Source organism: Ahaetulla prasina, chromosome 1, assembly GCF_028640845.1.
Source record: "Ahaetulla prasina isolate Xishuangbanna chromosome 1, ASM2864084v1, whole genome shotgun sequence".
NCBI classification, from domain to species: domain Eukaryota; kingdom Metazoa; phylum Chordata; class Lepidosauria; order Squamata; family Colubridae; genus Ahaetulla; species Ahaetulla prasina.
Genome location: NC_080539.1, coordinates 319376402 through 319402981, shown reverse-complemented (window position 1 = coordinate 319402981; position 26580 = coordinate 319376402). Strand labels below are relative to the sequence as shown.

General features: G+C 37.9%; 1 protein-coding gene across 2 annotated transcripts in view; it reads left to right on the top strand.

Annotated features, from left to right (window-relative positions):
• Positions 1–26580, top strand: part of SEC23A (SEC23 homolog A, COPII coat complex component) — a 37483-nt gene that overhangs the window by 1843 nt on the left and 9060 nt on the right. For both annotated transcript variants that reach the window (XM_058162302.1, XM_058162301.1), the window contains exons 2-14: positions 4706–4942; positions 6263–6320; positions 10500–10586; positions 13029–13265; positions 14590–14669; positions 16103–16247; positions 16556–16714; positions 18177–18292; positions 19522–19645; positions 20760–20840; positions 23074–23163; positions 24780–24886; positions 26187–26340. In XM_058162302.1, the coding sequence (XP_058018285.1) occupies positions 4722–4942; positions 6263–6320; positions 10500–10586; positions 13029–13265; positions 14590–14669; positions 16103–16247; positions 16556–16714; positions 18177–18292; positions 19522–19645; positions 20760–20840; positions 23074–23163; positions 24780–24886; positions 26187–26340 (1659 nt within the window). In that variant the 5' untranslated portion in view covers positions 4706–4721. The remainder of the gene's footprint in view (positions 1–4705; positions 4943–6262; positions 6321–10499; positions 10587–13028; positions 13266–14589; positions 14670–16102; positions 16248–16555; positions 16715–18176; positions 18293–19521; positions 19646–20759; positions 20841–23073; positions 23164–24779; positions 24887–26186; positions 26341–26580) is intronic.

Below are 26580 nucleotides of genomic sequence, written 5' to 3'. Positions count from 1 at the left end.
TCAGTTGATACAGCCCAGCTCAGGACTGTGTTGGCTGTTTTGACAGGTGCAGCACACTGCTAACTCATACTTCACTGGTGGTCCCCAGGATATTTAGATTTCCCTTATAGGTATGACGGTTGAGCCAAGTACTGTCTATTCTGTATCTGTGTAACTAGTTTTTCCTGCCTAAGTGCAGGATGTTACTTTTCTTGCCATTGAACTTCATCTTGTTGAATAGGCCCCAATGCTCAAGCCTGTCAACATCCAAGAACTGAATCATGACTCTATCTTCTGAAGTGTTAGCAGTTCCCACCAGCTTTGTGGTAGGAACAAATTTGATAAGTGCCCCTTCAATCCCCTCATCTAGGTCATTTATGAAGACGTTGAAGAGCAACGGTCCCAAGATAAAACCTTGAGGAAACTCATCGCATACTTACCTCCATATAGATGTAGTTCCATTAAGGACCACAAGGGGAGTGTTTTTGGTAGTGGTACTGTCTGTCTTACATTGTTCTATTTTACTGAGAAATAGGCTGTGGTCTATTTTACAAACTGCCTTACTGAAATCTAAGAATGCTGTATCCATAGCATTTCCTTGGTTCATTAATTTAATCACTTTATCAAGGAAGTCAGTAAAAATTGTTTGGCGTGATCTGTTCTTAATGAACCCATGCTGGCTTCTAAGTAATCACCATTTCTAGGTACTCATAAACTAGCTGCTTGATTATCTTTTCCAGAATTTCCCCAGGTATTCATGTCAAGCTGGTGGATCTGTGTTTTCTTGGATACCCCCCTCCCTTTAACAAAAAAAGTTTGGAACCACACCAGCTTTTTTCCAGTCTTGGCTCCAGGAGCTCTCAGATTTCCTTCAATGATTTTACATGAGATTACATCTGTTAGCTCCTTCAGTACCCTGTGTTGTAAAGTATCCAGTCCAGAGACTTGAACTCATTCAGAGCAACTAGTTTCTAACCAATTTTTAAAACATTTTGACCTGCATTTCTCTTTTGTCTTCCAGGGTGCTGTTTTTGATAGGTTGGAGTATTTTTTTTACTTTTGCAAAAGGACAGATGTAAACAAGGAATCAAGCAGTTCTGCTTTCTCCCTACTGTCACCTTTTTGTCATTTTCTCCTACTAGTGAACGTCATTTACTTGACTTTTCTGTAGATCCTTACGTATTGAATTTTGTTGCTATTTTTTGGTATTTGTTGCAAGCCTTAGCTCATTCTTGAACCTTAGCTGTTCTGACTCCGTCCTTGTAAAATTGTGCTATTTTCTGGTAATCTGCTCAGGTTACAAGACCCTCTGTCTATTCTTTATACTTGTCCTCTTTGTCCCTCAGCTTGTCATACAGTTCTTTGTGCAACCATGCTGGTTTCATCAAGTGTCTCTTGTTTCACTTTCTATGTGATATTGTTTTTGCTTGGGCCTTTATTATCTCATTTTTCAGAGTTTTCTATGCATCCTGATTTTTTTTCCCAGCTAGAATTTCCCTCCATGGAATCCTTATTCTTTGTCTTAGTTTGTTGAAGTCAGCTCTCTTAAAATCTGGAACACTAGTCCTTCTTCAGTTACCTTTGCATGCAGTATGGTGAATCCTCATATGACATGGTCACTCTCCTCCAAAGTTCCTACAATTTCCCCTTCCTCAACCACTTCTTCCCTATTAGTAATTATCCAGTGTAGTTGACCCTTTAGTACCCCCTCCATCTTTTGAGTGATAAAGTCAGCTATGCATGTTAGGAACCTGTCAGGGTAGTTAAAGTTCCTCTTTACGACAGTGTTTCCTGGATACTTCAACTAACTGATTTATAAAAAAAAGTTTATCTATTTCCTCTGCTTGGCTGTGTGGCTTGTAAATACATACCTATACAATGGCATTTCTTTTTCCCTTGTATTTATATGTACCTTAAAATTACATTTTTAAAGAGTGAAAAAAGGCAACAAGCAAGGTATGCAATATCTGATTTTTTAAAAATAAAAGACAGTACTGTATCAGATTTTAAAATCTGACAAATTAAGAACTTATTTACTTTAATTAAGGGATTGAAAGACATTAATATTAACTGTGTGTAATGTATTCCATGGGGATTTGCAGAAAAAACAAGTTATACCCCAAGGGACTAATTTCTAGTCATCTGTTTTCCAGCTTGACTAGGCATATTGAAATAGAATTAAATATTTTTTTCAAAGGGATAGCTGAATATGTGCAGAAAGTTGTTTCTTGGACTTTGAACTGCTTACAGTAATTGTTTGAATACACTAATAAGTAGAAATATAGCTGATAAATATGTTTAGAAAGAATTAAGTCCATGAAAGAGAACCAGGTTGATGTAGTGGTTTATTTTTTATTTATTAAATTTCTATGCCATCCAGCTCTCGTACAAGGGACTCTGGGTGACTTACAAATTATAGAAAAAAGCGAATTTTTAAAACAAGATTCAAATAAACTATTAAAATATTAGTAAAAACTGCGCTAAAACCACTCCTACAACAGCCAAGAGATGGAGGGCATGAGAATGTGATCTTCTTATCCCTTCAGCCACCTCCAGCAATGAGTGTCTTCTTCTGGGCACAGTTAGCAAAGCAAAGCTTTGATACCCTTCCAGAAGGCCAAAAGGGAGGGGGCAGTTCTCACCATCAGTACGAGAATGTTGGGGGCCCAGCAGAAAAAGGCTCTTCCTGATCCACCTGCAGAGTTGATTTCTTGATTCCTTAGCAAATGGGAGCCATAGCAAACCTCTGCCACTGGCACAAGTGGGGGAGAGACAGCTTCTCAGATACCGTAGAGCAGGGGTGTCAAACATGAGGCCTGTGGGCCGGATCCAGCCCATGATAGGCTGTGGAGTTGGCCTGTGGGCCATCCTGGACCCAACAAGGACCGGCCCCTGCCACCATGGCCCCAGCCGCACCCACCCAGTCACCCACGATGACCAGGCCATGCCCACTCTGACCCCCCCAATGGCAAACAAAATCCCGATGCAGCCCATCACTGGATCAAGTTTGATACCCCTGCCCTAGACCCATGCCATGTAAGGCTTAAAGGTAACGATCAACAGCTTGAATTGGATCCAGAAGCAAACTGACAATCAATGCACCTTGCGCAGTAACAGTATATGTGCAGCCCTAAAAGCATCCAGGAGTGTGCATGCTACTGCATTCTGCATCAGTACTGTTCAAAGGTAATGTAGAGCACATTACAGTAATCCAGCCAAGAGATGATTAGGACTTGAGTAATCATGGACAGGGTCTCAGTATCCAGGTAAGAATGCAACTGGTGCACAACATAAAGTTGCACAAAGGCCATCCTAGCCACAACTGCCACCTGCTTTTTGAGCAGGAATTGTGAGTTGTGCAAGTTGTCCACTGAATCGGTCTGGGGTAGTACAACTCCATGCAGAGTTGATGAGTTAATGATAATAAATCATCCAGAGATCCCTTGCACAAATTTGAAATTTGATGGTAATATACTATAGTACCGTGGCACCATGTTCTGCTTAAAAGTGAAAAAAATAGCTGTGTTAAACTTCTGATAGCCGAAGTACAACTATTTTGCTGAAAAATATCCAAGAAACTGAAACAATAACTGTATCACAACTGCAGTCATCTGTACATAATTCATTTTTCCCTTAGTAGTTCCTCAGAGAGCAACCATGAGATGTAAAATTGTTACCTATCTGCTTCTAGGGAATTTTAGATACCATTAACTATCATGAAGCTCAATAACTGTTAAATATCACCAGCATTTTATCCTGCCTTTTCCTGATTTGTACTTCAAATGCCTATTTGATTAAGAAATTCTTATTTTATCTTAATATAATACCTAGTACTATTGTAGTTAGTCACTTTTATTTAATTCATTCTGTCCAATAGAAGAGGTGGGCTCTGGTTTCTGCTTCTATTGCATAGTGCTACTGAGCTTGCACTAAATAGTTTCCAAGTTTTGTGTAGTATAACAATTTTCCTTGGTTAGCACATAAGAATGTATGATGTATAGTGCATAGTAAACTAGGTTGAATTTATTAGTTTAAACACAGCAGTTCTTTTAGGCTGTTTTTAAATGAATGCAAGTGATAACCGTGATAATTTGTCAAAGTAAGATTTTTCAAAATGAAGCTACATTGTAGGGTAATACCTTTCAGAACTGCTGTAATATTTCGGAGTGAAACTGTTGCTTCAAGTACATGCGCTTGTGCATTTGGAAATTTCCAAATTTGCATTTTGTTAAGCAGTGAAATAGTTACTAAAGAGAAGAGAGACTCCTAATTGTTATTCATTATCCTTCTATAGTTTTATGGATAGACAGAATGTTCATGGTTTCCAGAGGTCTGGTAACAAAAGTACATGAATTCCCTAAACCTAGAGGTCACCAACATTCGTGGCTTGGCGGCTTGATTGGGGGGTTGGGTAGGGAGAAGAGGGGAAATGGGCTGTGGGAGTGGTGGGCCAGTGTGTATGAGCCCTTGTGCAAGTGGTGGGCCGGCAAGCATGTGCATGCTGCCCTTGAATGAGCGGCAGGCCTGCACATGCTTGCCTGCTAGTCCACTGCTCACATAAATTAAGCTGTGAATGTGTGCGTTTCGGCCAGCACCTCACGCAGCCCAATTCTGAATAGGCGAGGGCCCAGTAGTGGGCCCACACCCAAGGGTTGAGGACCCCTGCCCTAAAAGTATTGCATCGCTTTTAATTTATTCTCAAATTCAATATATATTTTTTGTACAGATACAAGAGCTTCATAATGACAACCTTCTTGGAGTTCATTCAGCAAAATGAAGATAGAGATGGTGTTAGATTCAGCTGGAATGTGTGGCCTTCCAGTCGTCTTGAAGCCACAAGAATGGTGGTTCCAGTTGCTTCTCTGTTCACACCACTAAAAGAGCGTCCTGATTTGCCTCCCATTCAGTATGAGCCAGTTCTCTGCAGTCGCACTACCTGCCGTGCTGTTCTAAATCCGTTATGGTAATGCCAATAAATATTGCGGTTTTTGCTGACACGTTGTGTGATTAAAAGATTGCTTTGTCCCAATTTTACCAATTATGAGCAGTCAGTCTTTGTATAGCATTGTAGCTATTTCCTAGAAGCCCAGGTGCTGTGGACTGTTATGCAATGTGAATAACAGAGCTTATAGAAAATGACAACACATTCATAACCCAAATATTACTAAACACAATAATCCTATTAAAGTATTACGTAGTTGAAAAACATATTAAATTCGTAAGTAATGCAAATTTAGACTCATTTTGAAAATAAGTGAAAACAGCTTGAGGGATAAAACATGAGTTGAGGCTGAAGATTTACGAAGACAATGGAAGAAAAGGATAACGACGAGTAGCAGAAGAACAGATGCAGGATTTAGATGAGTATGGTCACATCACATGCTTCTCTTGTAAATAGCTGCTTATATGGTTTTAAATAAGATTAAAGTGCATGGGCTGCTATTCTCCTTTCTGCACTTTCTTCTAACCATTGCAAGTTCTTCCCAAATGCAATTAGAACTGAAGCAGAATGCTTTTTTATGGTGGCTTGCTGGACCGTGACTTTACTTGACTCCTATCAATTGTTGCAGATCTTTGGTTGAAAATTACTTTGCATGAGATTGAAACAGCTCCTCTAAGTCCTCTTCCTCCACTTTGTCAAACCCAACCTGCTGAGTGAGAGCAATACAGTTTGCTTTTATTTGGAAAACACTTTTATGTGGTCAGCGCCTTTCAAATTATACATAAAATCAGAAGGGCCACCAAGCACTATGACAATAGTCTGTTTTAACCTAATTTTGAGCTTACAGAATAATACAAATTGCCTTCTTTATGTTGAATTGCTGCAAAAATTGAGGAACTGTGCATTTTTATCCTCAGTAGCTGTGATAGCCATCTTATATAACAATGTATAAAGTCAACAAAACTGTGGAGTGAATAAAGCAGCTAACTATTGGGTTCAAATGATTATAGCTTGCTATGTTCATTTGCTGTTTCTGATTGATGCCATATTGAAACTCAGGAAAATTATGTGTAAATCATGCTATGCAAACATTATTCTCTTTATCAATTGTATACGAGTGAATTAGTATTGCATAAACAGTATATGGGAACTGATTCTACAGTGAACTTAGACAGCCCAGCAAAAACTAATCAGGAGCTAAAATAGAGCATCCAAAGGGTCAAACTTAATAAGTTTTGTTAAATAAAACCTAGAGATGAAAGTATGTAAACTATATTCAGATTTGAGCTTGAAACTGCATTATCTCATAATTTATTGAAACATTTAATATTATGTTTGTAGCCAGGTTGATTATCGAGCAAAACTATGGGCTTGCAATTTTTGTTATCAGAGAAATCAGGTAAGTACATTTATATTTGTCCTAGCTATTCTAATATTTTTTTGCTTTATTAAACATACAGATATTATAGTGATAGCATGGTGAAAATAAAAAAATGCAAAAATCATTCTAATGTTATGTAGAAATGAATCTATGTTAAATCTGAAATAATAGTTAAGTGGGCAAACGTTGGGTAAGTAAAGTAAAAGGAACTGTAAATCCTGGAAAAGAAGTGTCATTTTCTTATCTTTGTTGAGAAAGGTTTACATTTTTTGACAAGCAAAATAGTATCAGTAATTTTTTATATGTCAAATGTAGATTAATCTTTCTGATGAAGTATATGGATAATCTTTACTTAATGACCATAATTGGACTAGAATTTCCATCATCATCCCCACCATCGCAGGGAGACGGAACCAATACGTTGGTTCCGTCCCAGGCGCCTGATGGACCCTGAGAGGTTCCTGACGGAGCTTGGCCCATTTCCTGAGGATCTGGCCCACGGCACGGCTGAAGAACTAGTTGTGGCTTTGCGGCCTCTGACCTGTTGCAGATCTCAGCAGGCCCCTTGGTTCTCCGAGGGGCTGAGGGAGATGAAACGCCGGAGAAGACGCCTAGAGAGTGCCTGGAGGTCCAGTCGTTCCGAAGCTGATCGGACACTAGTTAGGTCTTATTCTAAGACCTACCTAGTGGCAGTGAGGGAGGCGAAGCGTTCTTGCGCCTCCACCCTCATTGCGTCGGCAGATAACCGCCCGGCTGCCCTGTTTCGGGTGACCCGCTCTCTCCTTCATCAGGAGGTGCGGGATGACCCTTTGCAGGGACGTGCCGAGGAGTTTAGTGGTTATCTATACGATAAAATCGCTCAGCTCCGGGATGGTCTGGATCGAAATTGGGATGATCCAAGTGAGAGGGCAGAGTCACGTCTTGTTGAGATTGTTTGGGATGAGTTTGATCTTGTGACTCCTGAGGACGTGGACAGGCTGTTGGGGAGGCTCCACGCCACTACATGTTTACTGGACCCGTGCCCTTCCTGGTTGGTGCTGGCCACACAGGAGGTGACACGAGGCTGGCTCCAGGGGATTATCAACGCTTCTTTGTTGGAAGGGGTTTTCCCTGCCGCCTTGACAGAGGCGGTGGTGAGACCCCTCCTCAAGAAGCCTTCCTTGGACCCAGCTATTTTGGGTAATTATCATCCGGTCTCCAACCTTCGCTTTGTTGTGAAGGTTGTAGAGAGTGCTGTGGTGCGGCAGCTACCCCAATACCTGGATGAAGCTGTCTATCTAGACCCGTTCCAGTCCGGCTTCTGACCCGGATACAGCACGGAGACAGCTTTGGTCGCGTTGGTGGATGATCTCTGGAGGGCCAGAGACAGGGGTTATTCCTCTGCCCTGGTCCTGTTAGATCTCTCAGCGGCTTTTGATACCATCGACCATGGTATCTTGCTGCGCCGGTTGGGGGGATTGGGAGTGGGAGGCACCGTTTATCGGTGGTTCTCCTCCTATCTCTCTGACCGGTCGCAGACGGTGTTGACAGGGGGGCAGAGGTCGGCCGCACGGCGCCTCACTTGTGGGGTGCCGCAGGGGTCAATTCTCTCGCCCCTCCTGTTCAACATCTATATGAAGCCGCTGGGTGAGATCACCAGTGGCTTTGGGGTGAGATACCAGCTGTACGCTGACGACACTCAGCTGTATTTCTCCACCCCGGGCCACCCCAACGAAGCTGTTGAAGTGCTGTCCCGGTGTTTGGAAGCCGTACGAGTCTGGATGGGGAGGAACAGGCTCAAGCTCAATCCCTCCAAGACGGAGTGGCTGTGGATGCTGGCACCCCGATTCAGTCAGCTGCAGCCGCAGCTGACTGTTGGAGGCGAGTTATTGGCCCCAAAGGAAAGGGTGCGCAACTTGGGTGTTCTCCTGGATGAACGGCTGTCGTTTGAAGATCATTTGACACCCGTCTCCAGGAGGGCTTTTCACCAGGTTCGCCTGGTTCGCCAGTTGCGCCCCTTCCTTGATCGGGATGCCTTATGCACAGTCACTCATGCTCTTGTCACCTCTCGCTTGGATTATTGCAATGCTCTCTACATGGGGCTCCCCTTGAAGTGCACCCGGAGGCTTCAGTTAGTCCAGAATGTAGCTGCGCGGGTGATAGAGGGAGCTCCACGTAGCTCCCATGTAACACCACTCCTGCGCAGACTGCACTGGCTGCCTGTGGTCTTTCGGGTGCACTTTAAGGTTCTGGTTACTACCTTTAAAGCGCTCCATGGCTTAGGGCCTGGGTACTTACGGGACCGCCTACTGTTACCTCATGCCTCCCACCGACCCGTACGCTCACACAGAGAGGGACTTCTCAGGGTGCCGTCCGCCAAACAATGTCGGCTGGCGGCCCCCAGGGGAAGATCCTTCTCTGTGTGGGCTCCTACCCTCTGGAACGAACTTCCCCCTGGTTTACGCCGAATATCTGACCTTCGGACCTTTCGCCGCGAATTGAAAACGCATTTATTTGCTTGCGCAGGGATGGGTTAAATTTTGTTGTATTTTTAAATTTATATTCCATATTTCTAAATTTTATATGAATTTTAATGGGTTTTTAGAATTTTAAAGGTTTTAAAGTTTTCGGCCAATTGTGTAATAAGTTTTTTTATTTTGTTTTAATTGTATATTGTATTGTTTGTTTTTATTCTGGCTGTACACCGCCCTGAGTCCTTCGGGAGAAGGGCGGTATAGAAATCTAATAAATAATAATAATAATAAAATAATAATCATTAAGCAAAACGGTAACTAGGCAAAGCACCACGTAACCACCCTTTAGGGATGGCAGTTCCTATAGTCCCAACCGTGGTTGTTAGGCAGGACCATGCCATCATTTGGCAAGGATCTCCTGCCTACCACACTCGCTTCTGCTTCAACTCTCCCCATCTGTTCATATCTCCATTACTGCCATTTTGGCCACCCTGTATTTTCTGGTCTTATTCCTATTCTCTAGTTGATTTTCATTATCTTGTTTCATTTGCTGCTGGCTTGGGATCCAGGCACTGGGCAAGGGTAAAGCCCCGCAACAGAGCCTTGCCTGCTGAAGGGAGCTTACTGAGCCTGTCTGATGGGACAGCAAGGCATGGTGTGCTCCATTACCAGGTGAGGTAGGAAAAGCTACAGTGAAGATGGAGGCAATGAGGGAGATCCTGTTCAAGTTGACAACAGAATTGGAGGAAGTTGAAGGCTAGGGACTTCCTGGAGGTGTAGTGTGTGGAGCCACTCCTGGAGAACTGGCCTGCCAGGCTTCAGCAAGGAGTGGAGAAAAGCCTACTGACAAACTAGGCACGGTCCCTCTGTTCTCCTTTGGCTCAGCCTTCCTTCTGCAAAGCCTTGCAAAGGACTAGCAGCTTTCAGTGCACTGAAGCCCACAGACCTGTTCTCCTAGGGCACTTCTGACATGTACTCTGCTGCTCTTGTCTCTCCACTTCCTCCAGTTCTGCTTCTACCCTGAGCAGCACTTCTTGCACAGTCTCCACCTTCATCCTGGGGAGCCACCTCCTCTCCTGCGTAACCTAACAAGGGAGAGTTCCTCCCTTTGCCATCCTGCTGCCTCTTCCCCTGTACGGCCTGGCAAGCTTCCTTCAGCTGACAACACTCTGCCCATCCTGCTGCACTTGCTGTGTATATCTCAGGGCTGCACTCTCACCCAGCTCCTGCATCCTGGCCTTGCAGGAGGAGGAAGAAGACTGTGAAGGTCGACTGGGGGTAGTGGCAGTGAGGGGGGAGGGTGTTAGCAGGAATATATGGCAAAGAGCAGGTGATGAAAAGTGTAGAACCCAAATACTGATCATGTGACTGTGTGGGTGCTGCATTGGCCAGAACTCCAAGGAGGGCTGGTTGTCAGTACGATTTGTTCAATGACACTCTAACTTTCAGTGGTCACTGAACAAACCAAAGAACACAAATAGTAATTTGTTGTCAGCCATTCAGTTGTGTCCAATCCTCGGCCACTCTAATTAATATCAAAATAAGTCCAAAAATAAATTGAGGACTAGCATTCTTTATTGTGATGTGCACTCCAGGCTAAAATGATAAATGGTAAGTCTGAAAGATTTCAGGTAGAATGATATGGTATGAATATTAAGATGCACAAATAGAAATAAGGATGGTAATAAAATTCAGAATGTGATGTGTTAGGTTTATATGAACATTTCTGTCATTTTTCTTTCAGTTTCCTCCTACATATGCTGGCATATCTGAGATGAACCAGCCTGCAGAACTTTTACCACAATTTTCTAGTATTGAATATGTTGTACAGGTAAATATGATTAAAAATTTAGAGGTGAGTGTTGAGCTAGTGAACAATAGAAGGAGAAGTTGTGATGAGTGATGACCTGTATGACAGCATATTATAACTATGCATTATCATTTGTTAATATAATGGGATAAATCAGAATTATGCTTTTCACTGTTTGGCATAATTTGAGGTGGTATATCATAGAATGGTATGATTTGTTTTGTAAGAACAACATAGATAGTTCTCATATGATAGCATATAGATGCTTGCTCAGCATTATAGATATTACCTATCACATTTGTTCTTAACACATTGAACAGTATAAACATAAACTTGTATTGCACAGAAATATGCTCAAATTCTACATTTGCAGAACTCAACACATCTTTGTGAATATTTGTTTATTGTTTTTTTTAAAAAAAACTAACCATGAAAGAAGAATAGGAGTAGGAATAAGAATAAGAGTAGGAAAGCAAAAAATCAATAAGAGTTTTACAAATATTATAAAACTGAACATTTTCAAAGTAATCTTAGTCTATATATTGAGATGTCAATTTAACAAATTCATATTTTATTAAAATCAAATATAATATGCAAGAATTAATAGCAATAAACGATGTATATTTTTAAAATGAAGATGAGTGAATAATTTCTGTCTACTCTAAAAATTCTATCCTTATTTAGCAAGTCATTGAGAAACTTAGATACTAAAAGTTTAATGTTAGAAGAAATCAACACTCGATATAGTACAAATTCATATTTGGATTTATAATCTGGTAATGCTTTCTATGTTAAACTGGATAGTTCATTGGATAGTTTTCCATCCAATTTGTTTTTGTTTTAACATTGTTGCATACTCCCACTCTAAACTTAATTTGCCATTTGAATTATACACAATTTCCAGTGGGAAGCACAGATTATTCTAGAATTGTAATCAGTTTGATATACTTTGCGAGAATCTGTGGTTTGGTAATTAATGTAAAAGTAGGTGGGAAAGAGAATTCATTCTTCAGAGTTTGCTTTATTTTATTTGGTTATAAATGATCTTCTAGAATTATTGGGCTTTTTACCAAATGATGTGACTTAGTTATTATGTTTAAAACCATTTTTGGAGAATGAATTATATACTATATTATGTATACAGGTAGACCTTGATTTACAGTAGTTCACAGTTACAATCTTTGCAGCTGTCAGGGTTCCAGAAAAACCTCTTCTGCATAAAAAAAACTCAGAAGCCATTGTCTTTCAGAGTTCTTTACTAGCATGAGGAAACTGGCACACGATGAGTGAAATTCCAAAACTGAACTTCCGGATTCTTTTCCCAGTTATACAAACCCCAAGAGTCCCACCTGCCTGACCCCTTTGCTGGTCACATCCGACCTTGACCGCTTGAAGAATGTTACCATACCCCTCAACCCCCCTTCTTCCCCTCAGGGGAAAAATGTGGCAGCGTCTGGAACCCTAAAGTCTAGTATGGTTTCCAGGCCTGACAGCAGCATCCCTATGGTCATGTGACAAAATTCCAGATGTTTGGCAACTAGTTCATATTTATGACATTTGCTATGGATTATGTGATTACCTTTTGTGATCCTCTGACAAAGTCAATGGAGAAGCCAGTTTCACTTAATAACAAGGATACTAATTTCACAACAGTGATTTACTTAATAACAGTGGCTTGAAAAGTCATAAAACCGAACAAAATTCACTTAACAAATGTTTCACTTAGCAACAGAAATTTTGGGCTCAATTGTGGTCGTAAGTTGAGGTGTCAAGCCCAGCTCCCGGGCTCGCCACAGCTGGGAGGGACAATGCTATGCAGGTAACGGCAGGTACGGTAGCAGAGGCAGCAATGGCTGGAGGAAGGGGAACATACCGACGAGTGTACAAGGTGGTGGGAGGTGCCGACGAGCCCATGCCCATCTCAGCTGGTCCCGGGCACTCCGCGGAGGGCTCAATGACGGAGGGCTCAGTGAAGCCCCTGCATCATTCTGAGGGAACTCAGATATACCAGAAACACTGAGATGCCACCGTACAGCTGGTGGGCGGCCCGCCTTACATCCAATGAGACCAGCAGGGGCTGGGAAGTTTACGTGAGGGCGGGTTCCCTTCTGAGGACATGCCAACAGCAACTCTGACTTCCTCTCAGCCTGTCAGGCTAAATGGAAGTGTGTCTCTGCATGAGGTCCCGACTTCTGGGCTGGCCATTTTGGGTTTCTGAAGAATTTACATCTCACCAAACGGCAGTTCTGGTGGTCTTTTTTACCGGTCCAGCCAGACGGTCCCTGACGGGCCGAGACGAGGACTACCTAGTGCAGTATCAAACACATGTTTCAATCTCCAAAATTGGTTTTGGCATTATTGGTCTAATAACACTATTGACAATGATCTGTATTACATGCTAATTTGTCATGGTTCTTTTGTGAATTAATATTAATATTATAATGTTTTTCATTTTACTTAAAGCGTGGACCTCAGATGCCTTTGATATTTCTTTATGTTGTTGACACTTGTATGGAAGATGAAGATTTGCAAGCTTTGAAAGAATCCATGCAAATGTCATTAAGTCTCCTACCTCCTACTGCTTTGGTAGGGCTTATTACTTTTGGGAGAATGGTGCAAGTTCACGAGCTTGGCTGTGAAGGAATTTCCAAAAGTTATGTGTTCAGAGGGACAAAGGATCTATCTGCAAAACAACTTCAGGTAGATATCTGATATTTAATTTGATCACTTATTCTGTGATTATTGTGTCTTGGAAAATAGAAGAAGAAAATGTCTGCTGTAGTGAACAAAGTACTGTAGTTCAGGAGTTAAAAGTGTATTTTCTGATTTTCACCTCCTTTTGATTTTAAAAATGTTTAAATGGCGTGCTTAAATGTCAGGGGAAATGTTATAAAGTTTGAATTACCTGCCCAGTACTGTCAGTGTATCATGCTCAATATTAAAGTTGCCACTAGTACTCATAATTTTCCACTTTAAGATTATTAAAAGTAGTGGAAAGATATAATGCAGATTTATTAAAAATTTGTAACAACTTCAGTAACTTTATACACACATACATGGAGTCTAATACTGAAGTAGGAGGGTGTATTAGCTGGACCCACAGTTTCCATCTAGTCGGGCTTTCCTCCTCTCAGGAATCCTTTTCCTTTTTCTTCTTGAGACTTGAAAGCTCAGTAATGAGTGAATTGTATAAGCAGATGGGAAGAGAAGCCTTGGACAGGTATGTCAGAAACTCATGTTCAAACTTGATTCTTAATTATAAGGGGACATAATAGGATTCAGAAAAGGAAGCCAGATAATTGCTTGAAAATGAAAACAAAAAGCTAATCTTACTAATCTATAATAAACTTTAAGGTAGCAATTTAAGAGCTATTAGCATAGCAATAAACTGCTTAGGCAGAGAGCTAAGTATCTTCCTTAAACAAGGCTAGACTGTAGATTAGTGAGGAGCTAGAAACATACACTTTTCTTTTTTAATTCAAGATATTCCAAATTGGGTTATGGATGGCAGCTCTGTTAGTCAATAATGCTTGTAGGTTTGTTTTAAATAAGCACTGTTGATATAATGAACAGAAGGAATAACCTCAAGGAGCAAGAAGAATTTCAACCAAGGCAATAGTCAGATAAAAGAAATCTGAATCTGGGACAGAAATGTAATTTCAGAAAGCATCTCTGATATTATCCTCTCTAATTCACATGAAGAAAAAAAGGAGGGAGGGGGAAAGCACATTCAGACTTGCAAGATTCTGTTACTATAACCCTGTACTAAAACCCTAGTACTGTATTGGCTTGCATGTCTTTGATCCCCAAGTTTGGTCTGTCTTGGAGACCTTCATGAGAATTAGGAAAGATCATGTCTCAAATTATATTTTTGCCCCAAACTCAGATTTCTTTTATCTGACCCATGTCTTGATTACGGCTCTTTCTCTCCTCAAGGTTATTCTTTCTGCCGATTTCATATGGGTAGTTGTTATTTTGAGTGATTTGCCAAATATATAGCTGTTCTGCTGTACACTGTTCACAGGAAATGCTAGGACTTACAAAAATCAATGTATCACAAGTGGGTCGTGGTCCTCAGGTACAACAGCCACCACCATCCAACAGGTATTAATTTTTATTTTTAAAAATGTGTACTCTAAATTGCTTTACACTAAGTTCTGCTTTGTTATGTATTACTCTATTTTATCAGTGCTGAACCCTTATGAACCAGCATTAATCCTTTCTTTCTGTCTGTTTTTCTTTCTGTCTGTTTTTCTTTCTGTCTGTTTTTCTTTCTTTCTTTCTTTCTTTCTTTCTTTCTTTCTTTCTTTCTTTCTTTCTTTCTTTCTTTCTTTCTTTCTTTCTTTCTTTCTTTCGGCTAAGAACCAAAAGGATTAGTGTAGGCTACTAACAAAATAATATATTATTTTGGTCTGGTATGTGTTGATCTCTTGAATAACTTGGGTTATATCCATTGGTCGTGTGGAGACTATGAACTCCTGAGCTGACCCTGTTTCCTTGCCACCTGTGAGCAGATTGTAGTCTCCAAGAACTATAAACCTGGGAGACTTTACTGTCAGTCTGCTGAAACAATTTAGCAACTCGGATAGGAATTTTGTTGTGGAGCAGGGAGTCTGGTATAGCAGCAACAAGCCAATTACTCCCTAGAACCCAGCTTCAACCAGAGTGTCTTACATCTGTTCATCTATGGAACAGGATAGCTGAAAGTCTTTGGTCTTAGGGATGACCAACTGCTACTCCAACCCATGTCACCCCATCTGGCTTGTGGCTGATGCTAAACTTGACACCTACATGGTAATATCGTTGAGAGGGAAATTCCTCCCAAATCATCCAGGTCTTGGTTATACATGTTAGATCAGCTGCTTCATCTTATGGTGGATGTGCATGATCTTACTGCATACCAACTTGGTAACAGCAAGTCAGCAGAGTAACAGCAGACAGAGTCCAGGACCTCAACAATCCCATGATGTGGACTCATACTTGGAAGGCAAGACACATCTTAGTCACTGACTTCACTATTCTTGCAAGCAGCCATCCTTTGCTTCTCTCCATATCTTCCTCTTTTGAAGTGTGTGTGTGTGTGTGTGTGTGTGTGTGTTTGTGTGCATGTGTGTGTATATGTATATGTACATATACATATCGTATCTTCTTCCAAATGATCAGCATGTTAAATAAATATAGATTGAGAATTTCATCCTGTCATGAATTATGATCTTGTTCAGTTGTGCAGTAGATTACAATTTTACAAGCTTAATAAAACTGCAGAATGAATGTAAATCAAGTTTGAGAAATTGTACATATTTACCAAAATGAAATCCAAAACATTTTTTTTGGCTAGAACTGCTCTCATTGGCATTATTCTTTTCTTTTCCTTTGACCCTCTTACTCATTGTCAAAACATTCTTTAGAACAGATTTTGGGTGGGAGACAGGTGTAGGAAAATGGGAAGAACTCATAGGATGGATTTTACCTCCCAATTGAAAAAAGAAAATTTTAAATAGTGTCCCTAAGAGCAAAACTGTTTTTATTCTTTCTAGATTCTTACAACCAGTACAGAAAATAGACATGAATCTCACGGATCTCTTGGGTGAACTGCAACGAGATCCTTGGCCTGTTCCCCAGGGGAAAAGACCTTTGCGATCTTCAGGAGTGGCTCTTTCCATAGCTGTAGGACTGCTAGAGGTAACAAGTTATCTCTGATATAGGAAAATAAGTTATGTGAGTTTGATTTAAATTAGAAAAATAACTCTTTTTAAAGATAGTAAATAATTTTCTGACACATTTTCTTATCACAAGTAATAGAATTTGAGCAATAATTTTTCAACATTACATATCTAATTTGGACAGTGAGATGGACAGCAAATTTAATAAATAAATACTTGATAGTGCAATTCCTTTTAGAACATGAATAAACAGTTCTAAATATTAATTGAATATTTTGAGCTTCAGGAAGCTCATTTGTTTCTTGACTTGTTTTTATTATCCTGCAGTGCACTTTCCCTAATACTGGTGCTCGTATAATGATGTTTATTGGTGGACCAGCTACCCAGGGGCCTGGGATGGTTGTGGGAGATGAACTTAAGCTCCCTATAAGATCTTGGCATGACATTGAAAAAGATAATGCCAAATATGTTAAAAAAGGTACTAAGGTAAGAGATTCAATAAATGCTACTTTTTATTAATGTTAGCTAAGAAGTGTGTTTGATACATTCCAAAATGACCTGGTCCTTAGATTATATATATTTTCCAGAATTAAAAAAAGTCTTTAAAATGTTTACAGTCTTTCTAAAAATATTCTGAGAAACATTCTGACAGTTATAAGCTTCAGATGGTATACTAAAATAATTGAATTAATATTGATGAACAGTATATCAATTTATAATAAAATAATATTCCATGAGTTGTGTTTGTATAACATGCTTAATAGATATAATTTTGAACATTTTGTTGACACCTTATGTAATCATGGAAAGAAATAAAGCAAGTCAATACTATCAAAATATACTGAGAAGGATTAAAAGGGTGTAAAGCAGGGGTGAAATGCTCCCGCATCGGACCGGCTTGCGCAATCCGGTAGCGATGGTGGCTGCTGGTTCGGAGGACCGGTAGCAAAAATCCCTGGCCCCGCCCTCCTGCCTCTGCTGAGCCGCACCATCTGCAGAGGTTTTTTTTTTTACTTTTAAAAGTCGGTTTTGCTTCAGCCGAAACAGGCCTTTAAAAGTGAAAAAAAAAAGCCTTTGAGGATCCCGCCCCTCAGCTGAGATCGGCAGAGACTTTAAACTTAAAAAATAATAATTAAAGTCTCCTCTGGCGATCTCACCTGAGTTCCTCATCAGCAGAACCTTACTTGTACTCTTACTTGTAGAAAACATGTTTTTTACAAGTAAGAGTAGAGATTCTAAGGTACTTACCTGATTACTGATGAACGCATGGCTCTTTTTCCAGCCTGAAAGCAGTTTCACTTTCAGCCAGACAGAATCAATCACTTAGCTAATCTATTTCCTCGGTGATCAACTGGCTGGCTTTGCTGGCTGAGGAACTCTGGGATTTGAAGTCCACAATAAAATAAAATAAAATAATAAAATAAAATATTTGTGCAGCTTTCTGAGATTTGGTGTGTTTCTGTAGTGTGTCACTCTAACTACACAAACACACAAAATCTCAGAAAGCTGTATGTGGCATTTTGTGTGTGTGTGTGTGTGTGTGTGTGTCAGTTGTGTGTGTGTAAAGTGTGAAAGTTGGTTTTTGAGCTTTTTGTGGCTGTGTGAAGTGTGACGTGCAGCTGCTTTTACATTGTGTGTGAGTCAGTTGTGTTGTGTTGTGTGTGTGTAAAGTGTGAAAGTTGGTTTTTGGTACTTCTTATTTTTTTTTTATATTTGTTAATTATTTTTATTATTTATTGTTATTGGCCACACCCACCCAGTCATCCAACCACCAAGCCACGCCCACCAATTAAGCTACGCCCACAGAACTGGTAGGGAAAATTTTTAGATTTCACCCCTGGTGTAAAGCATTTTATATTCATTTTTTTGTGAAAGAGCTGAATAACTTGTGTTAATGAATGGCTATAGAAACTCAAGTAATTGGGAAAATTTTTATTTTTTTGTATAGCATTTTGAAGCTCTTGCAAATCGTGCTGCTACAACAGGTCATGTTATTGACATCTATGCCTGCGCATTAGATCAGACTGGTCTTTTGGAGATGAAATGTTGTCCTAATTACACAGGGTATGTAATATATGAAAGTATATAATTTACCAAAGAAATATTATTTCAATAAACTGTCAAACACATTCACTGTATGTGCTAACTGGACTTGCATATATGAGCATATGTAGTTAGTATGCAAGCAAAAACTTTTGATGTTTGTGAATAGACATCATAAATATGATTTTTTTTAATTTACTCAAAAGTTAAGTTCTATCATTTAATTCTGGAGAGCCCTATTAGGTTACAATTACAATTTTAGCTCAAATTGCTAAACAGGATCTATGGGTATTGCTTGACTCATTTGGGACCATCTACTCATCTCTTCCCCTAAATCTATGTATTAGGCAGACATTAAATTTCTATCACACGACTACAGAGTTGCTGCAATAACAGTAACTTCAGGCATGATTTGTAAATCCATTTGTTCAGTTTTTTGTAGCTTTGAATGTCACTAAATGAATGGGTGTACATTCAGTGCTATCTGGACCTGCTCTTCAAAAGAATTTTATTCACCTGCTTGGTGAATTTTATTTCTTCACTAGACAATCCATGATCCATGGGCCATTGTTTCAGAGATGTTTCCTTATTAGATTCCTCAATGCCTTTAACAACAGTAGGACTTCTAATATTTCTTTAAAATTCAGGGAAGTACAGTATTCAGAGATGTATTTGTCTTGAAAGACTCATATTGAACCATATAGCAACATTAGGAGTTCACCACAGGAAATGTTTTATGACATTTTGTATTATATCATAATGCTTTATGATAATTCTATATAATGAACAGTTTTATGAAATTTTTCCAATTTCAATTTCATGGAAGTCATGTGTCATGGATTTTGAATGCATTTTGTAATTTAGCTATTCTGTAATTTGAGACACTGTGCTCAAAATTAATTACTCTTATGATGCACCGTTTCACCCAATTAAAGGTTATGGGAATCAGAATTTTTATAGCACATAGATTATGTATGCTCTTGAGTAAATTATATATTAAAAAGTCAGTATATGTAAAGTAAAATGACAGATTCCCCAACATTTGTTTACTTCTGATGACCACTTTTAAACATTACATTCACAAATATGAAAAATTGTAAATAAATATAAAAGAACAGAGGTTTTTCCAGATGCAGATATGGGCAGTTGCTGTTGGAGACCAGGTTCTGAAAGCAATAAATGACAGTGTAACTGGTCTTTAGGACTGCCCATATCTGTGTCTTACTTTTTTTTTTTTTGTCTTCATGTAGAGGTTACATGGTAATGGGAGACTCTTTCAATACATCTTTGTTCAAACAAACATTTCAGCGGGTGTTTACAAAAGATGGACAAGGGCAATTCAAGATGGGATTTGGAGGTACCTTAGAAATTAAGGTAAGAAATGACATTTACTATAAAAAATTAAGGTTCTGGTGTTCTTATCCCATAAAATCTTATTGTGCACTCAGAGCTAAACAGACTTTTATGGAAAGAGAATATTGCTACCAGTAACATTCAGCTTAAATTTTTAAACCTTGGATTAAAAATGAACTGTTTAAATTAAACAGCTTTTCACAATGAAATAAAACACTGACTGATGTCCTTGGGTTAAAGACGCAAAGTAAACTTTTATCTGTGCAGCTGTGATTCTGCACTCATTGTTTGGCTAAACTATATTAATTTCATTTCTTACAAGCCCACAAAATAAATTGCTGAATGCATTTAATGTTCCTGTGCAGTTTCAGCAAACTCCCTGGTGCATGGGAGTATAATCATAAGTAGGGTATTTAGATTCCATTCACATAATGTTCTGAATATTTAATAGAAACCTTTGTCGATGTGAATATTTTTCCCTGTCTGCCATTTCAACAGTTCAGCAGCATATGAAAACAAGGTAATATATATGGTTTATCTATACTTTGCTTGACTAATGGAATGCTGCTCCAGAAATAAAGTAATATTGAAAAGAGGCAATAGCTTTAATAGTAAATGCAGATTTTTCATGCTCGGGACTCAGTCTAAGTTCTGGATTCTCAGTTTAAAAGCATCTCATCCTGGTGAGCCAGTACCTGTGAGAATTCTATAATCATGACCTCTATACATCCGTAGTATGATTTGATATAATGCTGAATTGGGAAATTAAAAGGCTTCAAAGTACAATATAAATATTCTAATTCAGATTCCTGCTCCTAGAGATCACCCAACATCTGTAGCCTGTTACTCCTCTAAAGGAAAATAAATATTTTAAATTTAAAGAAAACCGAGTAATTTGGTCTAATAATATGAGAAAGTAGTGCATAAACACTAGAAAAACTTTTAATGCAAAATATATAGTTTTAAAGAAGAAACATAACCATTTGCTTAGCAAAATCATAGATACTATTTTTCAAAGATTGACTGGTTCTGCACAACTATTTAGGTTCACTTTTAGAGGCTACAGTAAAATTACTAAAGTGAATTTTAACCCACCTTTTGTATATTATTCTCTTTTACTTTGAAATATATGTAGACTTCAAGAGAAATAAAGGTATCTGGAGCAATTGGACCCTGTATATCTCTCAATTCTAAGAGCCCTTGTGTATCAGAAAATGTAAGTTATATAAAATGAAAATCAGGTACTGTCAATCTATATTATTGCTTTTTTTAACATATGAAATATATAAAGAAGTCATCTCCAACACCAAAGTTTCAAAATATCAATGTTCTTTCTATGCTGCTGTTTCAAAGTCCAGCTTTCGCTTCTATAGTGTCACAGAATATGGCATCTGAATATCTTTTTTTCATTGCTACTTTACTAAGTGCTGATCTGTGACATATTTCTTGATTGCTGGTTACTTTACTGTTGCTAATTGATCTTAAAAGATAGGTTATTCAGCATTTCAGTATCTACACTGTCAATTCTAAGGCTGGTTGCTATACCTTTTGCCATTAATTTGGTCTTTAAATTTACTTCCATTTTTTCACTGTGTTTTCATTACTAGTGTTTGCAGATCATTTGCATTTTCAGCTATCAGAGTAGTGTCACTAGAATAGAACAGGCTGTTGATTTTCCTCCTTTAATTTTAAAAACACATATACCTTCTTCCAAAAAAGCTTCCCCCAATATGCATTCCATATGTAGGAAGAATATGACAGTTTAGGGAAGTAGTTAAGGTGCTGGCCTAGAAACCAGGAAACACTGAGTTTTAGGCCTCCCTTAGTCCTGAAAGCCAGGTAGGTGTCTTTTAGACCAATCATTCTCTCAGCCCAATTTACCACACAGGGTTGCTGTTGCAGGAAAATAGGCAGGAGTATTAGATATGATCGTTGTCATATACAGTATATATTAACATTGCAGGATAAAGATATTACAATAACAACAATAATAAAGCGTACAGTCTTGTTTCACTCTTGTCATCTGTTTCAGCAAGTTCTGTGGCTTCCTAACTTGTGGATAGGATTTTTGCATGAGGAAAATTAAATGTTCTGGAATAGCCTCTTCATTGTCTATATAAAATACTACTGATTTTCCTTTTGCTTTCCTTTTTCTTGTGAGACATTCCGTATCCTCAAAATCTGCTCAGAAATGGTGTAAAACTCCAATCCTCTAGAGCAAATTCTGAGCTACCCAGGGAACTATGGGTAAGAAGAAAGCAAATGGTCTGCCCATGAGACTGGATTCCATCTATTATTATTTCCATCTGCTGTCATCTATATACTTTTAAAACAAAATTTTGACTACAGTCGTCTTAAATTTTAGACCACAGTGATTCTTAATTTTAAAAATAGTTATCTTTTTAATTGCATTCTGTTTTCTCTTACTTAACTTCAGAGTCAGTGGGAGTTGGGTGGTATATACCACCATCATCATTCACTAGATTTTTAAAATTATAGATTAGCCTATGTGGCATCCAAAGGTCTGATTCAAACCTTCTTTTTTCTTCTGCTGGCCTCCCTGTGTCCTCCAAATCCACCGTAGAGGATTTTGGAATCCTCTGGAGCAGATTTGGTGGACAAACGGGGGAAACATTGGTGTAACATTCGATTTATTCTTTGATTAAGGATTCATGTACACTGAATCCTTATATAACTGCAGGAACTAGTCCAGGCAGTTGCCAGGAGTCAAAATTGACTCCAAGACTTTACAAAATCATACAATTACATTAGCAACATTTTTTTGAAGCTGTCAGAGGTAAGGTAGATAAGAAAGTTTGAGTCATTTATTTTACCTCTTGTGCTGTTTTTCTGGCTTCTACTACTGAAATAGCTGTTGTATAACTGTTCAAGGCATTTGTAAATTCATTATTACAGAATTTCCTGTTATGTTTATTTTTTTGGATCTGTGCAAAGAACGCCTTGCTAAGTATCAGCATAGATACTCTGTTGTTTTCTTTTTGGCCATAAGGTGGCATTTTGTTGCTTCCATTGTTAGGCATTTTGTTGCTTCCATTATGCATCTGAAGTAGGCTTTAGTCTCTCAAAATGTTTTTTTTTAAATATAAAATGAGTTAAGCCTTTGAAAACGTTTATTCTTTTTAGAGAGGGCATTATTCTAGAAATAATGATTATATGGACTTTACTTCAAAGGAAACATATCACTAGGTATGGAATCTAGGGAGGAAACGCCAAAAAAATTAGACTGCATTTGTTTTTTACTTTCTTCCCTCTAGATTATTAGTAATGGTTGCTGATTTGTGTTATCATGAAAAAAAGTCTCATAAGGTTTCTGCATCTAAATAAACCAAAAAGAGGTGTTCTAATGTAATACATTTAAAGCCAGTAAGTTTTATTAGTATGTAGCAGACTGTATTATTACTACAAATTCATTTGCAATCTCCTTATAGGAAATAGGAACAGGAGGTACTTGTCAATGGAAGATTTGTGGTCTTAATCCTACTACAACTTTAGCTTTGTATTTTGAGGTGGTGAATCAGGTAAGATAAAAATAGCTGAACATCCTTTATTGAGAATAACAGGGCTATAAAAAGGGAGTTATTGTAATTTTACAAGTAAGTGTTCCTGCAAAGAGACTGTATTTTTATGAAAATAGACTAATGGCTTGCCTTAATTGGCTTTGGGGAATATTATTTAAATATGGATATTAATAGAAATGAAATCTAGCAAAATTTTAGAGAAGAAGGCATGTAGTTTTCTATAGCACATCTTTTAGTGTTTCGTTTTAAAAATTCCTACTTTATTGATAAATTGTTTTTCAAAGAAGAATCAACACATCAATAGAAAACTGAGTAATTATGTTGTCTGGTTTATGACTAACTAAACTTAGTTCCCTTATATTTGCATATTCAAATAAGGCTAGTCAAACTGGCAATTACTATATAACTGTTTCCAGAGGAGAGCAGCAATTACTTTTCTGTTCTCTGCCTTCATCCTTCTCTGCTGCTTCCATCAATTATAGTTTCCAGTTTGTAAATATGTTTTATAAATAATAGATAGAAGTTATTTTAATCAGAGCAGAATCACAACATGGGGCCTGGGTACTTACGGGACCGCCTGCTGTTACCTCATGCCTCCCACCGACCCGTACGCTCGCACAGAGAGGGACTTCTCAGGGTGCCGTCCGCCAAACAATGTCGGCTGGCGGCCCTGGTTTACGCCGAATATCTGACCTTCGGATCTTTCGCCGCGAATTGAAAACGCATTTATTTGCTTGCGCAGGGCTGGCTTAAATTTTGTTGTATTTTTAAATTTATATTCCATATTTCTAAATTTTATATGAATTTTAATGGGTTTTTAGAATTTTAAAGGTTTTAAAGTTTTCGGCCAATTGTGTAATAAGTTTTTTAATTTTGTTTTAATTGTATATTGTATTGTTTGTTTTTATTCTGGCTGTACACCGCCCTGAGTCCTTCGGGAGAAGGGCGGTCTAGAAATCTAATTAATTAAATAAATAAATAAATAAATAAATAAATAAATAAATAAATAAATAAATAAATAAATAAAAAAAATAATAAACATAAAATTAGAGTGTGGAAAAAACATGGATGAAATTGTTTTGTTTGACCATCAAAGATAAAGAAAAGCAAATTCTATGTTCTTCATTTGAATTGTGTCAATTTGATGAGACATAAGCATTGTAAACAGTCCTCTTTGATAAAGAATAGGAAACAGGAAGTTCCCGCTTTATCTTATCTGTGCCATAAACTCAATAGATGTGTGCAGACAAATTAACATTAATAGTCATGAGGAAAATAATGTTATTTATCTTAATCTGTTACATTACAATGCTATATATAGCATTTGGAAATTTTTCTGTGTTAAGAATTGTTAACATGTCCAATTTAATATAGAACAAGATGTATTATCAATATTGATTAAGAAACTTTTTTTTTGAGAAATCTATGTGTATTTCAAAGGTCCAGTTTTAAATATAGTTAGATATAGCTAAAGATGAGGAACAAATTTATGGATTTGGCAACTTAGCTTGCTTTTGGCAGGTAATTTTTAGAATAGATTGGGTAATATTGTTACCTCCTTAAATTCCTTTCTCGATGTCTTCATGATTCTATCTACCTTTTCCCTTGTAAAACAGCACAATGCTCCAATTCCTCAAGGTGGACGGGGTGCAATTCAGTTTGTGACTCAATATCAGCATTCAAGTGGACAAAAACGTATTAGAGTAACCACTATTGCCAGAAAGTAAGCATTAATTTTTGGTGTAGCATTCCAGACATCTGAATGATTTGTACATTAGTTAATAGTATTCAACAGGGAAGTGATGTTTTGATAGACAAGTTGAAACCTTGCATCTTAGGTTGCAATATTAAACCAGATTTATATGCTTGAGAAGTTAGTTTTTTATATAAAACAGAGTTGGTTGGGAGTGAGTGGGGGGAGAAAGAGAGAGCAAACACATTGTAAAACAATTGTTTAGAATTCATTTTGAATCAGAGACACATACACAATTCTGTTGAAGTACAAATTGGTTGACAAAAGACACATTTACAATATTGGGGTGTACAACCTCTCTTATAGAGTTGTACAAATTAGAATGTACATGTGATTGTAGCACCAAACTATTTGCTTAGATAGTGAGGTCAATGACCTAGTGTTTAACTGTGAGATAATCAGATAGGACTACAAAGCAATAGTAGTTTTGAAAGAATAAAAAGATAATATTTCATGAATATAATTTCTTTCTAGAGAGTACTTGTTATGGGTTTTATCAAAGTGTCCCTCGTTCCTCTTAAGTCTACCTTTTGGAATCTTTTTCCAGTTTATCGACATTCTTTGCCTTTGCAAATGTCTGTGGTTTTGTTAGTTTATTTTTCTCTGGAAAAGTGTATTTGGAGAGGGGTTTAATGTATTTATCTACTGTAATGACATCTTTTCTCCTTCAATATCCATTTGTGGATTGTTTTTAATTAAAAAGGTTGAATCCAAATTTCATAAAACAAATATAATTATTTTTGCTCAAATTGTAAAGCTTGATAACATTTTATTTAAACTGGTAACATTTTGTTTGCAGTGTGGATCTAATATGCATTTGAAATCCTGCAAAACTTCCCATGTGAATTAGGAAGGATTTTTCCTACATTGGATTTTATTTTGTTTTATGTTATAGGGTAATATTGAGAACTAACAATATTGATCATATAATAGACATATATAATAAATATTGGGTATTATGTAGAAAGTGAAGTTGGATAAGGAATTTAAAAACCCAAAAAATTTGATTTGTGCAAAAATATACTTTAAATTAGGATACAAGTCACAGGTTTTGTGGGGACTGGGAGAATTTTGTTGCTAGTACAGTATGCGGTAATCCATATTTGATACCATTTTCTTCTGGGAAATATTAATTGCTGATTGTGCTATAGTGTTGAAAATGAATATGAAGAAAAGTTCAGATTTGTTCAAGTGACAAAATTAGAAATTGCTGTTTTTGCTACTTTTTGATTAAATTTGTGATAAAATAGTTGCTTTTTTTGTTTTGCAGCTGGGCAGATGCTCAGACACAGATTCAAAACATTGCAGCTTCTTTTGACCAGGAAGCAGCTGCCATTCTTATGGCAAGATTAGCAGTCTATAGAGCTGAAACTGAAGAAGGACCTGATGTACTTAGGTGGTTGGACAGACAGCTTATCAGATTGGTAAGGCATTCAAAATGTTTTAGAAACTGTTTCCTTTCAAGGGTGAGTTCTCTTCAGAGATGTTTATCCAGAGGTTACACTTCAGAAGAGTTATTGTTCCATATTTGTTCCTCAACCGTTTGTTTCCATTATTGTAGACAGAAAAGAACAATTAAGATCCTGTGTTTAAATATAGGTACCATGGCAGTGATCTTGTATGATTAATTATTGCTAACTACAAAAAAAAATGGTAGAAATCAG